This window comes from Rousettus aegyptiacus, unplaced genomic scaffold (assembly GCF_014176215.1).
Source record: "Rousettus aegyptiacus isolate mRouAeg1 unplaced genomic scaffold, mRouAeg1.p scaffold_m13_p_13, whole genome shotgun sequence".
In the NCBI taxonomy this organism is placed as follows: Eukaryota; Metazoa; Chordata; class Mammalia; order Chiroptera; family Pteropodidae; genus Rousettus; species Rousettus aegyptiacus.
In genome coordinates this window covers 65,792,061-65,808,650 of record NW_023416288.1, presented here as the reverse complement: position 1 = coordinate 65,808,650, position 16,590 = coordinate 65,792,061, and the positions used below count along the sequence as shown (strand labels likewise).

At 31.8% G+C, this 16,590-nt stretch overlaps 1 protein-coding gene across 22 annotated transcripts in view; it reads right to left on the bottom strand.

Annotated features, from left to right (window-relative positions):
- Positions 1–4,128: 4,128 nt before the first annotated feature.
- The window catches only part of POT1 (protection of telomeres 1), a 70,714-nt gene continuing 58,252 nt past the window's right edge, over positions 4,129–16,590 (bottom strand). For all 22 annotated transcript variants that reach the window (XM_036230962.1, XM_036230976.1, XM_036230956.1 and 19 more), the window contains 5 exons: positions 15,527–15,662; positions 10,581–10,669; positions 8,219–8,310; positions 6,729–6,834; positions 4,129–5,284 (listed from right to left, as the gene is read on the bottom strand). In XM_036230962.1, coding sequence (XP_036086855.1) covers positions 5,172–5,284; positions 6,729–6,834; positions 8,219–8,310; positions 10,581–10,669; positions 15,527–15,662 — 536 coding nt within the window. In that variant the 3' untranslated portion in view covers positions 4,129–5,171. The remainder of the gene's footprint in view (positions 5,285–6,728; positions 6,835–8,218; positions 8,311–10,580; positions 10,670–15,526; positions 15,663–16,590) is intronic.

The following is a 16,590-nucleotide window of genomic DNA, read 5'->3' as shown; positions in this document are numbered from 1 at the left end:
CTTTCATTATCTAATAACAGGAATGTAACCTGTTCCATTTTCACACATAATAAGTTTTGTTCAACACCTATGACATCGCGAAGGTTAGGAATTTTGAATTGCTTTAAGACTCTTTTCTTTATTTAGCTCCTGTGTCCTTGCCCTTTTTCTAAAGGTTGTGTCTCATGTCTTTTATTGTAAACCACATCAAATCCTTTTGGACAGACACTGTATGAATAATAAATGCAAATGTATGAGCAGCCTTTTAAATATCTATTTTGTACTCTGTAGTCTTTATCTTAACCTCTATTTAAGCTTTGATCATTGTATGGAAATATTTGTCAATGATTCCAAAATTTAAAAACAAGTTTATTATTCTAGAGCCTTATCTAATGGGGAATAAGCAAGTAGAATTTCTTCTCCTGTCAAATAAAACCGTAACCATGGCTATCTACTGCAAGCTCTGTTTTCATCTGACTCCTCGAGTTAATAATTTTGATTTTTTAAAATGTTTTACCTTTTCTATTAACTGTTACAGAAGCTTGGGACAGAAAGTCCTTTAGGAAGTTATTTAACTAGGCAAGAGATTTTAAATTCTAGGAAGACTTTGCCCTCTGATGAAGGACAAAAATCTGCTGAGGAATTGAGTTACATAATGACAAATTGGCTTTTATCTGGGAGTTCATATTTCAAAGGGAAAAATCATTCCAAAGGTGTAGAACAAAAAGAAGGTATATACCAAAGCTTCACGATTGTATACAGAAAAGGACTTGTTTAGAAACAGCAATAATATTTGATAGAACAGTTTATGTATAGATGATAGGTAGGTCAAAGTAGATTAAGATTTTCAACAAATATACGCTCCGAATCTTCAAAATACTGTGAATAGATGAAAAAAAAAAAGAAACTTTTCACACAAGTTGAAAATGCCTTTCTTTGGCTATTGAGGACTAGTTTGTTAAGTAAATTACAATATGATACCCTGCAAAGTGAACTCAAAGCAGAGAATAAAAGCAAGCAACACACACACACACACACACACACACACACACACACACACACACTAATGTGACTCTGTGACCTAGATTTTAAGTAAGGGGGGGGGGGATGGAAATTCATTAAAATATTGCTATCATCTAAAAATAGCAGAGAAGTCTCTGATTTATCCATGTTTTAGCAATTGGCACATCTGAGGGAGAGCTCCCATACTGATGCATTAGTCTTATAGTGTAATTGATGCCTAACACTTCTCAACCTATCAAATGGAGTCCTGAGTGTAAGGGACATTAATCTTCATGTAAGATGAACATCACTCTGAAACCTTAAGTGATCTTGAATTTCCTAACAGCTTAAATGACAATACTGCAGGGAAAAATAATACATAGTGCTACTGATTCATTTTCTGACTGACGAAAGAAGATATAATCTCACATACCTGAGATACACTGGTGAGTTCCTGCTCAGTGAATTCTGCTATTACTTCCAAGTATTAAAGGGAAGAGAAGAAAGATCACTGCTCAGATTTTACCAGATGACCAGTTCTCCTTTTTCCTGGAGTGGGTAGGAGGCTTTGACACTACTCAGAGATCCTGAGGGGTCTGCATAAGAATAGATATTTTTATTTCTCCTAAAATAATGTTCTAAAACTTTAGTGTGATGTCATTGCCTTCACAGGCAATTTCATAATGAAAAGTTTTACATGAGGCATTTTCATGTCTTACATTAACATAGTTTTTTTCACAATGAGTACTTTAAAGTATGAAAGGATATTTCGAGATAACTATGTCATGGCAGAATCCTTATCTGTAGGAAGTCTGGACAGGCTTTCAAAATTCTTATCAGCTGAAAACCATCAGGACATATTGTAAAAAAAAGGTCCCGGAGGCTCCAGATTTATTTAAAAAGAAAATAACACCAGGTAAAATACATACTAAAATAATGATAATATAATACAATTATAGGGTAATAAGGTCAACAAAAGAGATAACACGCATTCTTACAAAAACGTAAAATTCCAAAATTGACACAATAATAGAGAACATTTAAATAGACCAAAAGCTGCTACAAAAATAGAAACTAAAATAATCAAAGATTTCCCCACTAAAATGTTCTTATGCTGAGTAGTTACATACTAGTTTTCTCTCTATATGTACTGACATTTAAAAATGTCCACTCTATAAAGTATCAAAAGTGAGTTGCAGAAACATATTTATACCATACTATTTTTTTAAATGTGTATACGCACACAGAAACATACACACACACAGATTTACATGTATGTATGAACAGTCTGGAAAATTACACATCAAATTTTTAAAAAGTGGTTTCCTCTGGGGTACTAGTTAGAACAGGAATTAATTCAACTTTACAAACTTTATGTTGTTCCAAACACTTATAAATACATGTTACTTAAAAAATATTCTGGATAAAAACAAAACTTGATGAAATGTATGGTCAAATTCAAAACACTGAAATAATCAGAAGAATCTAGATTTATGCCAGATACCAGTGAAAGGTTCCAGAAAGTGTAGAAGAGAATTGGCTGGATTGAGAGTCATAATTAGTGACAATTTCATGCTTTGACTTTGGAAACAAAATAGCACAGTCTGCTGGGAAGTGAACAGGAAGATTTTGGCCCATTCCTGTGACCTGCAAATAGTTCTAGCACAGGTCTACACTGATTAGTAAACTAGGCAGCAGGTGCCCCACTGGAGACCGTTATCTCAGATAGACAGGGATGGATTCAACTTCTTCATATCCACCAACAGCAGTCTTTCCATATTCATTTAGAAACAACCCCCAATGTTCAACATGACCGGAGGTAAAAAAAAAAAAAAAAAAAAAAAAAAAAAAAGAAAGAAAGAAAGAAAAAAAGAACGATGCATTGCAGATTGGTATGTATAGTTCCCTCAAATAAAGCATTATAATGAGGGTGGCTGCAGAAAGAACCTGCACGCAGTGCATTTTTCATGATCATATCTAGATAGAGAACAATCCACTGCCTCAGATTTTCTAAGACATGCATTCTTTTCCTCATACAAAGCAGTGCAGAGGCCATGAAAACAATGCAGTATTGTCTAAAACGATGGAAGCTGCAGAGATTGGAAACTGAGGAAGAGGCTATACACAAGCTTTCTTAAATTTATGTAATTTTAAATCTGAGAGGAAGACTCTCTCAGTATTTGCATGGACAGTAATGGAGAGAGCACTCAAATCTGGACACCATACACTACCATGTAGTTGTCGTTCCAGAAACAAAATTCTCCTAACAATCCAGATTCCTAATTAGTGTGAGGCACATACAACACCAGTGGATAAACATACTAGGTTTTGATGGAACTCTTTTTGCTCAAAATTGAAAAGTTAAAAAACAACAATAAGGACAATGTGGGGATTTATAGAAAAAATAAAAATAAAAAGAGAACTAGCCTGAGGCAACATTTTGGTCCTTACTTTCCTAGACTGAGTGCTTCTAGAAGGAAAAAAATGTCTTTCTCACCTTTGTATCCCAACCATACCATTGGTATGCAAACATATCTGTTCGATTTTAGGGTTCTTAAACTTTTTCCTTGAATATGTTTTGAAACAAGAGTTTAAGTCTCCCAAACAGCAGCATCAGTCTTTTTCATTGTCTCAAACAAGCTGAGAATTCGGTGATAAGGGAGATGGGTAGTTAGGTTTAGAGATGTGCTAATATACTCAGGAACCAGAATTTAGAGTTATTATGAGCAGATATTCAATCCTTCCTACCAATAAGGTCTTAATAGCCTTTTTAGTGTAAGAAAACACATCATGATTCCTCTTATTTCCAATGTTCTTCAGATATTTAAGGCAGGACTCATTTTCAGAAAATCCCATGCTAGCTTTAGCTCCAGAATCTGGAATGGTTAACAATGCAGCTTCTGAACACAAATTACCTATATTCAAGCACTAACTAGCATTTAGTAACTGTGAGAACTGAGTCAAGACAGCTCATTAATCAAGCCTCAGTTTTCTTAGCAGGAAAATGGGTTGTGAAATTCAAATAAATGTTAAGCACTTAGCACAGTACCTGATATGCAGACAGTCCTATACATCTGCTATAGTGACATATCTGCTTTGACTCTTTGCTTCAAGTCATGCCACAGCTCAAAGAGGGCAAACAAATGAAACAGTTGAATTGTGTGCATTTATTTATTCAATATTGAACTAAGCCGGTTTGTATTCCTCAATCTTTAGCAAATAACATACATAAATCTACACATATATACAGATACATAGAATTATTTGTATCAAACTGAATATTCATCATTTTAAATTTAACATATTGTCAGGTTAAAAAGTGGACCATATACTGAGTTAACATCTCATTCAATATTCAGCCTGAAGTATATTTTACAAATGACTATTTTAAAAAGGGTACTATATAAGTTAAGTAGCTAACACTGTAAATCTGATCACTTAATTAAGTTGAGGTGAAATGGAATAACTTCTAATACCATTTAGAGAAATAAGCAATCAAAGTATATAATTCTGGTCTGAAAAAATGGATTTATCTTAAATTGGTCTATATCAGCACCCCAATAAAGCAATTCTGCCACTTCCATCTAAAGTAAACCATGCTTTTAAGTATACTGTAGCTCACTTGAACAAGTTTTTCATTGAGGAGTACTTGCTTAAGTAGATTCCTTTGTACAAAAATAACACAAAACCACCAGCTGCTATGTACCTTGCATTCAGTCAAAACTGAGAGATTTAAGGTACGGACATCTTCTAATCTCATACTCACGCTAAAAGCATCAACACTGCGGATATAAAAATCTGGGCAGGTAAAGAAGCTCCACCAGGGATGGTGGACAGCAGAGAAATCAGTGGCTGATGCATGGGAGGAAACCAGTAGGGAAAGCGATTTCTAGTATAGGGGAACAAAACAGCTTCTCTGAAGGGACCACAAGGGTAAATGAAAACAGTCCTTATTTATTCAATGTCTCTCTTTCTTTTATATCCCTAGCAGCTATAATACTGGGTACTCTGAGCAACAAAAACATTCTTAACTTACTCACAAGGCGTTAAGATAACACAATGTCTATTTGTGAAAAAAAAAAAAAGACAGTTAAAATGGAAAATAAACTATTGAGCTAAATCGCTCCATATTTTATAGCAATCTCATAGAAAATAGTAATGTTTTACATATGCAAGATTGAATGTCACTATTACATAAGATCATCTGCAACAACGGTGTCAAAAATCTGATAGCAAATTTGCTGCTCCGCTCCACTTGTGACATTATACGACTTGATGAAGCATTCCAACCACGGATATGCATCTACAAACCCAAAAGAAAATGTTATTTAATAATTAAACCTAAACAAATAACACTGAAATATGTATCTAAGCATAATGCTTAGCTAGAAAAACAGGATATAATTTAGCTTGAACAGTAAATAAATATACTTACCAAATTTAATATTATTTACCTTCCAAATTACATACGGAATTCATGTTATTGTTTTGGAGCAATTCTGACTAATTTAAATTTTTTCCTAACAACAGGAAAACGTAATTAAATGTGGGGTTTTTCAAAAGATTTGATAGTGAAGGCAGAAAACAAAGAAACTAATCCTGAATTTCAAATCAGCTAAAGCCCTTACATTTGTCAAGCTGAAACTACCATCGGGTACTGCGTACTGAGTTAAGGCAAAGTTAGTGGACACAGATGCCATTTTCTTAATGTTTCTTCAAATCTGAGTTTGAAAGACACTTAACATAGTCCTCAGTGTTGGCCAGGGTCAAGCAAGACAGGTGTTCTCCTACACTGCTGGTAAAACTATAAACAGGTAACATATTCTTAAAAAGCAATTTTGTAGTATGTATCAAAAGTCTACCATATATGTGCTTTTTGATATGGTAGTTTTATTTTCATGAATCTATCCAAAAGAATCTGAACAGCCAACAAAAATTAAAACTGACATCAAATAAAAGTATATAAGTTAAACATTGTTACAGATGAGGAAAAACTACCATTTTGGAATTTTTTAAAACGCAAAAATTACCTGAGGGAAAAAAGTCCAATTAAAAACAACCTATAAAAGTTAAACTGATAACAGTTAAATCTGCAGCTGGCAAAATCTGTTACTGATGAAAAACTGTTAGAAGAGTAAAATTGTCTTAATGTGATTTAGATCTGCAAGTTTCAACATACACAGAAATAATGGCCACGAAAAGAAAACTCAGTGGCAATAGGTGTAATCAATACAATCTGAACTGAAGATCTGGTTGATGAATCAAATGTTACATAGAAAACAACCAAAGCTGATAAAACTAATTAGTAAAATAAAAATGTGAATAAAAACTTATAAAATCTGAAACTAGTTAATACTGAATAGAAAATTCATCAATGAATTAAGCTGGCTAAATGAAGTTTGCTTATAGAAAATGTTTCTTGTCAAAATTTCACCCATTAATATAATTTCTTCTAAAATGTTTATATGCATAAACATAGTATCAAATGTACTTGTGATCAAAACTGCCTCTATTATATTTCTAAATATTTTAAAAATCTTTTCATTTCAGGAATGATGATTCATATCCATTTTATTCCTGCCACTGTCTTCACTGAAAGGTAGATCACAGAGTAAGAAATCACTATGTAGTAATGTACTTGAATTCACATTTCAAAGTTTTCACACCTCTCAAAGTCCATAGGTCAGATATATGATAGGTCTTATTTTAAGAAAAAGAATGAATGGGGTTGCTAAAATATTGCCTACCGATTTTTATTCTTGGAGGACAAAACATATCCATGATCATATCCATACTATGCTGAAGGTCATCATTGGTTAGGATTTCTGATGCTGGAATATTGAAGAATTTGTCCTTAAAAAAATTATAAAAGAAAAAAACTGTTTTAATCTTTTATTAAAGTTAAAATTAAAAGTTATTTATCTAAAATAATCTAGACTATGTCAATCTATCAAGATTATAGAATTCATAATCTAGAATGCTAGACTGAACTCTAAAATCTGATTTACTACTTTAAAACAGCTTTGAGATATATAAAAAATCAAGTTAAATTGCTTTGACTTAATGATAAAAATGATGATCAGAAAAGAGAGGCTTATTATTACCTTAATAACATAATTGAGTGCCTATGTGTTAAGACTGTAACATATTAATATAGAGTATAATATAGATTTATTTGCTTTTCCTTCCCTACTACATTACAAGCTTCAAGAAGGGATTTTTCTTGCTTTGCTCTCTGCTATAGTTCTATCACAAAGAACAATACCTGACACATAGAAGGAGCTCACTAAATATTCACTTAATAAATGGATAAACTGTTTAGGCAGGAGAAAAACTCTTCTCTCAACTTTACCTCAGATCATTTCCCATCGTGTGTAGTAAAAAGTTTAAATTTACCAGGCTTTCCCCTTGGCTTCTAGGGGGTAATCTCTAAGCCCTAGGAATATTGTACCTGATAAGAGTGTCCATATGTTTTGTTTGCCTGACAACATGGGGTTACAATGGATAGTCTAACAATGCGATTTAGGGTGAGGAATTTGCATCGTTTGACCTCTGGAGGGGCTGAAGACTGAGATCAGTCAGATGAACTGTCAATCATGACTATGTGATGGAGCTCCAGTAAAAACTCTGGACACGAGGTTCAGTTGAGCTTCCCTGGCTGGCAATACTCCAAGTGTACTGTTACACCTTGTTGCCAGGAAAGTAACATTGTTTTCTACTCCAAATGAAAGTTCTACGTTTAAAAGTTTCTTGGACTATATACCTCTTCCCTTGGATGATTTTAATCTGTATCCTTTACCTGTAATAAACTGTACGATGAGTATAACCGCTTTCAGTAAATTCTGTGGAAGTGATGTCAGAAATGAAGATGAGCTTGTGGACAGCTTCCTAGCATGACCCAATGTAAACTCCCTATCAAAGTAATTTTGTTCCTTCTAGTATGAAATTGGAGGCTTAACAAGCCTAGTGAAATGTTGACAATTAATGTCTAGAGGGTGTGATCATACCTCTGCCTTTGGGTCCTGGAAGAGAACGTCTGCATGATAAAGAGAATTACTCTCTCTTCCAAATTTTTATTATTCATATATTAAGATTTAGTGTCAACACAAATGAAAATTATTTAAATGATTTAAGATTTATTGTAAGTTACCTTAAATCTCAGTAATAAGACATAAATATATTAAAATTCAAAAAATATTATTTTTAATCAGAAATATCTTCACTATCTGTTACTTACAAAATCCATGAGGTAAGCTTCCAATACTCCTGTTCCATCGTCAAGAGTAAATGTCATTACAAACACATGTTGAAGGGGTACAATACCCAGGACTAGCAAAGGAAAAAAAGATCAAACCATATGAATCTGATATTCCTTATAATCAAAGTAAAAATTGTTTTGGGATAATATGTACTTCTTAATTTTGTTTACTAAAATAATTCAAGGAAAAAAAAAAACAACTTAGGCCTTTTTGTTCTTTAATACCAATATATTAAGCTCCTTTTAGCAGGTACATTTTGGAACACTATTCTGCCCTAGACAGAAGCAATGACTTATGAATAACATTATCTTTTTCGATTAAATAGTAATACATCTTTAAAATTAGTTGAGTTTGATAGAAACATAAAATCTAATTCATGAAATGCAATTCATCGTATATTAGCTTTATGAAAGACAAAATTAATATACCAGAATGTTCTAAAAAATAGTATACAGTTCAATATTTATGACTATGTAATATGTTGCTCCCCTTTGTATTATAAGTGCAGGAATCACATTTTTTAAGAGCTATCATCTGGTTAAATAGATAAAGAAAGTCAGAATCCGAGATTTCATAATTTGGTAAAATGAGGAAAACGGAAGAAATTAATGAGACACTAAATCATATGAAAATTTATAGGTTAAAATAAACATATTAAACATTTGTAAATAGAAGATATTCAATATGTTTATAGAATGGAATATGTCTTCTATTTGTGGACTTATTATTTAAATAGAACTAATTAAGGGGACAAGAAAGAAGAATAAATTAGGGCATACAGACATGATAGAAATTATTTATACAGAGGAACTGATATATAGGATTCAAGAAGTCTCAGGTTAAAACTAAGCTAAAACCAAGAAGTATGAACATAAAATCTACTCTGAGAGATCAAACAAACTAACAGAGAAATGGATTAAGAATAGGATGGGGAGACCAAGCTGGATAGCAAGAAGCTCATGTGAAAGTAACTTAGAATTTCATTGAGCCACAAACAAAATATGAGGTAGCAGTATCATATAGCTGGGTTACAAGAGAAGGAAAACAAAATCAAGTACAGAAATAAATATCTACAGAGTAAGTCCTTAGTTAACGTTGCTGACAGGTTCTTGAAATGGTTGTAAAACAACATATAACAAAACCAATATTACCATAAACTAATTAATACAAACAAGAGTTAAGTTCCTAAGGCATCTCATCAATGTTACAATGAAATATTGCTGAATGAAACAATGTTATCCAAGGACTCACTGTACATCAAAAATTTCAGGCTAACAGAAACAGAGTGTTCAATTTTAGGGAAATAAAGGTTTTCTTCATATTCTGAATTGGCCAACATCTGCAGCCCTATTTCCAATTTCGAATGCCAAACCTTGAGAAGAGTACTGGTAAAGTGAAATGTTTACTGAGGAGGAGAATTAAAATAGTAAAGAATGTGGAAAAGTACCAAAGGACAAGAGATACCTGCTTAGAGAAACAGACTCAATGAAAACTTGACAGATATCGTCGAGTATACAAAGCCTGTTAATCTTATCGAAGAGGGAACAAATATTACTCTAATTCCGGGGTCCCCAATCCCTGGGCCATGGGCTGGTACTGGTCCATGGCCTGTCAGGAACTGGGCCACGCTACACAAGGTGAGCAGCGGGCCAGCCAGCGAGGCTTCATCTGCATTTGCATCGTTCCCCAGCACCAGCATTACAACCTCTGTTCCACCTCATACCATCAGGCATTAGATTCTCATAGAAGCACTGGTTCCTGGTGCCAAAAAGGATGGGGACCGCTCATCTAATTTTAGTAGATAAAATATGGCCCATGTTAAAACTATTTTGCCTCACCATTAAGAAAGTGTAACGAGTCTCCTGGAAGAGTTTTAAGCCAAGGCTAGATGACCACAGTCAAGAATGTGATATAAAAATTCTTGTTGTTCCAGCTAAAGACTTGTGTTGGGTAAAAAGGTGTAATAGCTATCTCTAAAATGCTTTTAAATCCAAAGGTAATATGAATTAAGAGATTTTTCGGAAGCTGTATTTGCAGCCGCTCCCCATCACCAGCATTACCACCTCATACCATTAATGATTAATACTAAAACAAATTATCAAATATTAAAATGTGAGTAATGATTAAGATACTGGCAGATGCTTGAAAGTAAGTTTCCCAATATTCTAAATATTTACTTCATACTTTAATTACAATAGCTATGAATGGTGTTGTGTAGGGAAAATTAAACTAGCTCAGCCTTTGCTCTGGTTTTACAATATCCACAAATACTAGATTGTAATCAGTGAGATTATCTTACACAAAGACAGTTAAAATTACAGGACATAAAATTTAGCTAACCTTCTGCCACAGAAGAAGGAATCCATGATGTTTTATCAACCAGGGAATTTAGATTTTGTATTGGTCTCAAACTAGAACACTGTTTACATCTAAAATTAATAAAAGAAAAAAAACAAATGTTTAAAAATAATTTATTATTAATTATCATAAATCACTTAATATAACTTACTTTTCCTGTCCAAATATGTGGTTTAACAAGTAAATTATTACAAGAGTACTGTACCTCCTATATCATACTGTGCATATTATAAACGCAATTATTAAAAAAAGATTTTTACAATAGAAGCAAATCAAAAAGATAGTATGGTTCAGAATAAACATTAAACTGAGAATAAGAGATAGGTTCCAGGTCCAGATTATTAACTAATTTGGCTAATTTCCTTATCTGGCAAATGAAAAAGTTTAAACAGATAATCTCTAAGGACTTTTATTTTATGGCTCTGTGAACAATATATAATAATTAAGGTCTTAATTAAGTAGAGCCAATATAAGAAAATTATTCTGACTAAAGACATTACTACTAGCAACTTTTGGAGTAATATGTTCAATAAGCACATATTTAGAGGTTTAGAATTTATGATACCTAATATTATAGCTATTCTTTGTTAATATAGATCAATTTAAAACTATAAATATACTAAAATTGAACATTATTTAGTATAGGATTTTTTGCTTTTTTTATACACAAACATTTTATGTACAAGTAATTTTTTATTATACAATATCATATTACCTAAGAGATGATAAAAAGTATATAGTTAAACAAAAGTATAAAAATCTATATTCAAAAGATTCATGCAGACTCCTTTTCATTTGCAATCTCGGGAAAGATAGAGGGTAATTATATTAAATGTTATCCCTTGCCACCCTTCAAGCACACATTAGTTTTTTCCATAACAGAAAAAGGTAACTAAAAGAAGTTTTATTGTCTGAAAAAAGGCAGTATTAATTTAGATATGATAAAATACACAAATTAAAAATTAAGTATCCAAATTAAAAATTAAAGGTAACAAATAGAAATTAGAGAATTCATTACTTCCAAATTAGTAAAAGAGGAAACAGGAACACATTAAGAACATTTTTATAAATCAGTTTCAATAGAAGACTGAAGAAAAAAGAAGCAAAATAATAAAAGTTGAGGGAAAGGTAAACAGTAACAGTATTATAAATGAAAAACAATATAAAAGGTGGAAATAAAACCTAACCATATCAGTAATTAACATATTTTAAACTAATCTATTTAAAAACTAAAATCTAGTAATAAGTATTTATTTGAGACCTACTAAAATATAACAACAAAGGAACATAGAAGGAAAAAGATGAAAATAACATACCAAGCAATTACGAACCAAAAAAACCCCTCATGGAGTAGTAACAATATGAGGAAAAAAATAAACCTTTGGGCAAAAAAATCATGATTAGAGAAGAAGTCATTACAAAAGGATATGCCAAACAACTAATTCATGAGGGAGATTAAATACTGAGCCTGAATGAACCAGCAAAGAGCCTCATAATGTATAAAGCACAGATCGACCGACTAAAAGGTCACAAACCCACAATCACAGAAGACAGTCGGCACTCTAAGAAGTGAATAAACAGATAACATTACAAAGGAAAAGAAGTATTGAACATGATTAACAAGCTTGTGTAAGGGACATAACTAAACGCTATTAAACACTAAACACAATAATTAAAAAATACACATTCTTTTAAAAACTATGCAATATATTCAAAATCTGAATGGACATATTCTAGGATAAAGTAAAGCTAAACAAATCTCAAAAAACCATTACAAAATCTCATTATACTATCTGGTTAAAAAGTCATTCAACCAACTACAAACAAAATGCACCTAAAATGGGTGCATACAAATTTTTAGATAATTCATGGGCCAAAGATACCATAATGGAATTATGAAACATTTAGAAGTGACAAGAAAAACACTACATATTAATCTTGGATTAAAGCCATGGCTATTTTTTCAAGGAGAAAACTATATATTTGAATATAAATCTTAAAAAACATTAAAAATTAATGACGTGAGGTAAGCAGTCAATTAAACACATTCAAAAAAGAAAAACCAAGGAAACATTAAAATGTAAAAAGAAGAAAATAAAGGTAAGAAAAATAATAATAGAGAACATCAACAAAAATAAGTTTGTTGCTTTGACAAAAAACCCCAAAGAAAAAAAAGTGCAAATAATATTTTGTGGATTCAAGAACAAAGTAGAGATTTAAAAATCATCAGAAAAGTACTAAGAACAATTATTTGCCAATACATTTAAATTTAAAAAAATAAATGAAATGAATACTTCTCTAGAAATTTTTATTAATGAAATGATTAAATAAGAAATAGAAATCCTTAAAAGATGCATAACTATAAAAGAAATTCAAGTATTAAATTATTTTAAAAAGATCCAGAAATCTAGGTAAAGTTTTATAAAACCTTTAAGGTTCTGACAAACATTTTGGCAAACATGACTATATGGCTATTTTAAAAATCTGTAAAACCAAAGAAACCATAGATTAAAATGGTACAAAACAGACTGAAAGTTTCTTAAAATGCATCTCAAAAAAGATTAGTATGTCTCAGATAGAAATAATTCTTGCAATTGGTTATACACACAACCAAAACGGAGACTAGAAACCCACTAGAAAAACAAGTAGGAGATGTGAATATCAAATCTATATAATAGAAAACCTGAATAGCCAGTAAACACGAGGGTTGTTTAAACTCACTAAATATCTAGGAAATGTTAATAAAAACACCATGGATACCATCTGATGCTCATCAGTTTAACAAAGTTGCAAGTTAGACTAACACTAAATTTTAGAGAAAACCTGAGGGAAAGTGAAATTTTATACACTGTTTGATGTGACCATAAAAGGTTACAATCATTGGAAGAACAATTTGGCATTTTCCAATAAAGCAGAAACTATGCATTCCACTAATTATAAACACCTTACAGTAGTAACTTTCAAATTTACAGGTAAGAACTCACTATAAGAAATTTATTTTACATCATGACCCAGACTACAACACGCAAACACAATTGAAACAAAAGTATAGGAAATAATATTGACCCTTAGTGAAAAGGTCTCTGTCATCCATTCTGATTCATTCCATTTTATACCATACTACAACATACCATCACACATAGTATCATTAAAAAAATGCTGAGCATGATACAGTGAACTGATATTATGACAAAGAAAATATGCAAGAACATATATAAAAGGACTTCATTTAGCACTGTCTATAAATGCAATAAATAAAAATAATAGATATCCATAAATAGAAAAATGGGTTAATAAACCATAGTAAATTTCATGATATAAAATACTCCATAGATATTAAAATAATTAATGTACATCCATCAATATGATATATCTTGAAAATAATACTGAATTGGAAAAAGTAAGTTGTAAGAGGACAGGCATAGTACAAGTTTCGATGAATTTTAAAAATACAAAATAATATGCTATACTCCTTAAAAGTTCACACATATGTTATATACTAAGAGCATAAAAACACTGATGAGAAGAACTGACTCCAAGTTTGGGGAAGTAGTTACTTCTAAGAAGGAAGGGAAGAAGGGGACTGCTATAGCGTTTTTCTTCTACTCTGCATAATTTTATTTTTAAAAAACAAAGTCTTGAAAAATATGTTAAGATGTTAACAGTGGTTGAATCTAAAGTGGAGTATATATGTTTCTGATGTAATTTTTGATATTTTTCTATAGTTAAAAATTATTTTTCATAATTAAAAAGAAAAGTCAATAAGATGATATGTTGGCTATTACTAATGACAGTTAAAGTAATGGGAATTCTAAAAACATCTTAAGATCTGGAATGTGAACAGAATTTCTTGGTTTATGCTGAAATGGGAGAAAAGCTGAGAGTCTTTAACAAAACATTTTTATTTTAGACTTTTAGTAAGTGAAGGATATTCCTAAAGCTTATAGCTAATATTTGCTTTCCTGGTTCTAGACCGGTCAAGGTGACTAATACTAGGAAGGCAAGATAGAAGAGAGAAAGAGGAAAGACAGCAAGTGAGTGAAGACGGACGGGCATGTGAAAAAGAAAAGGCCCATGTTAGTAACTTATTAAAGAGAAACAAACGTAATTAGATAGACTCTTATTTTTGAACTAATAATTGTTGCATAAACCTTAATGAAGTTGACTCTGAGTTCATGAGTCCAATGAGAGATAATTAAGACATGGCACATCAGAGTAAAAGTAGCTATAACCCAGGAGTTTAGTCCTAACTTATAGCTGAGGTTCTGTGATGTTTTGTATATGGAACAGACCCCATATACATACCTACCAATGACTTCAGTGGTCACAATCACAGAGATACTATGATTGCAGTACATAATTTTCAAATGAAATGAAGATCTATACATTATAACAATGAGCAACAATTGCTACAAAGTGAGGAGCAAAAAAGGGAGAGGAATGGTATGACAAGATGTATTCAATAATCTAGGTGTCTCCAAGCGAAACATTTCCAAGGTGACGGTTTCATCAAGCAGAGGCAAAGGAGATTTATCCCCACCGCCTCCTTCCAAACCTAAAAATCTGTTTCTAGCTCCTAATGTACTCATGTCTTCCAGTTTCTCAGGAGGAACTGATCTGTAACTTTGTGGCACAGGAATTCTGGAATTCAATCACTTAACTTTTATTAGGATGCAGATCTGAACCTTTCTCTGTAACTAGTATCTAAATCCTTGTGAAAGAAAATAAACGATAATTAGCCTCTGGGGTAGTCTTATACCTAGCACAGGGTAAGCACTCAATAGACATGCTTTCAAAAGAATAAATATATATGAAAAACCTAGTTCATATAAACTTGTACTCAATAAGTAATTGGGATAAAATAATAAAAGTATAAATTATTCTTAAACAATTTTTAATTACCCAAACTCCCAGAAATGAAAACATACCCATAGTGATGTATTTTGCCTTGTATAAGAAACGGTGCTGAAAGGTCAAGAAGTTCTAGGTCGTTATGGCCAGATCTCACAGGAATTACACTGTGAAACTTGTTTGCAAGATTATAGATTTCACTGAGTGTACCTCCTATTAAAAGAAAATAAATAAAACTTTCAAATAGTATAAATATAAGGTAGGCAGAATGAAGTACCTATTAGGTAACACATGAGATATAGTAAAAGACTAAAGGGATTGACAGGAAAAGAAAATGAAAACAATGAATTTAGAGATTTAATACATTTATACGTTTACTGTGAAAAATAATGGTTTGTAAACTTAAGATCTTACACAGTGATTAAATAAACTGCTGCACAAAAATGCTGAGATGAATAAAATATTAGGCTTGTGAAATTTAAATCATTTTCTTAAATTTATAAATTGCTCTTTATGCCAGGTTCACTTTGGTTCAAAGAATCAAAAGGTAATAAAGTTGAGGGCTAAAGTATGACAGGATTATCACTATTAAATCTGCTATATAATACTAATGTCTAGGCAAGTTTACTTCTGAATTTGAAATAAATCTTTTAAACTTTCAGATCAACATTAAATTTAAATACAGATGCAAACAGTTCATGTTAATATAAATTCGTGTATAGTGTTTGTTAATTTTCCCCTAGGAAAACCGTTACCCCAATTCTATGACAGGGTGGGCATTAAAACCATCATGTTGGTTTAAGAAGAAACAGCATGTCCAGTGTTGCACCGTTATTAAAAGACAGCATTATCTATGATAACTCAAACCTACTGGTAAATTTTCTGGTGTACTTTTTGCTTAATTGATAATTCTTCCTCTCCAGGGAAAGAGAATGTGATTTATAAAAATACTTCTGTGTATTTCCTAAAATTTGCATAAAACTTGTAATGCTAAAATTCAATTGTGAAGGAAAGTACTGCTGGCACAGCAGATTAAGGATGTCCAAAAATACACTTCTCCATAAAAGCAAAAAAGAACATTAGCAAAAACCATCAAATTCAACTTTTTCAGAACTCTAGAAATTAACCAAAGGCTTGCAAT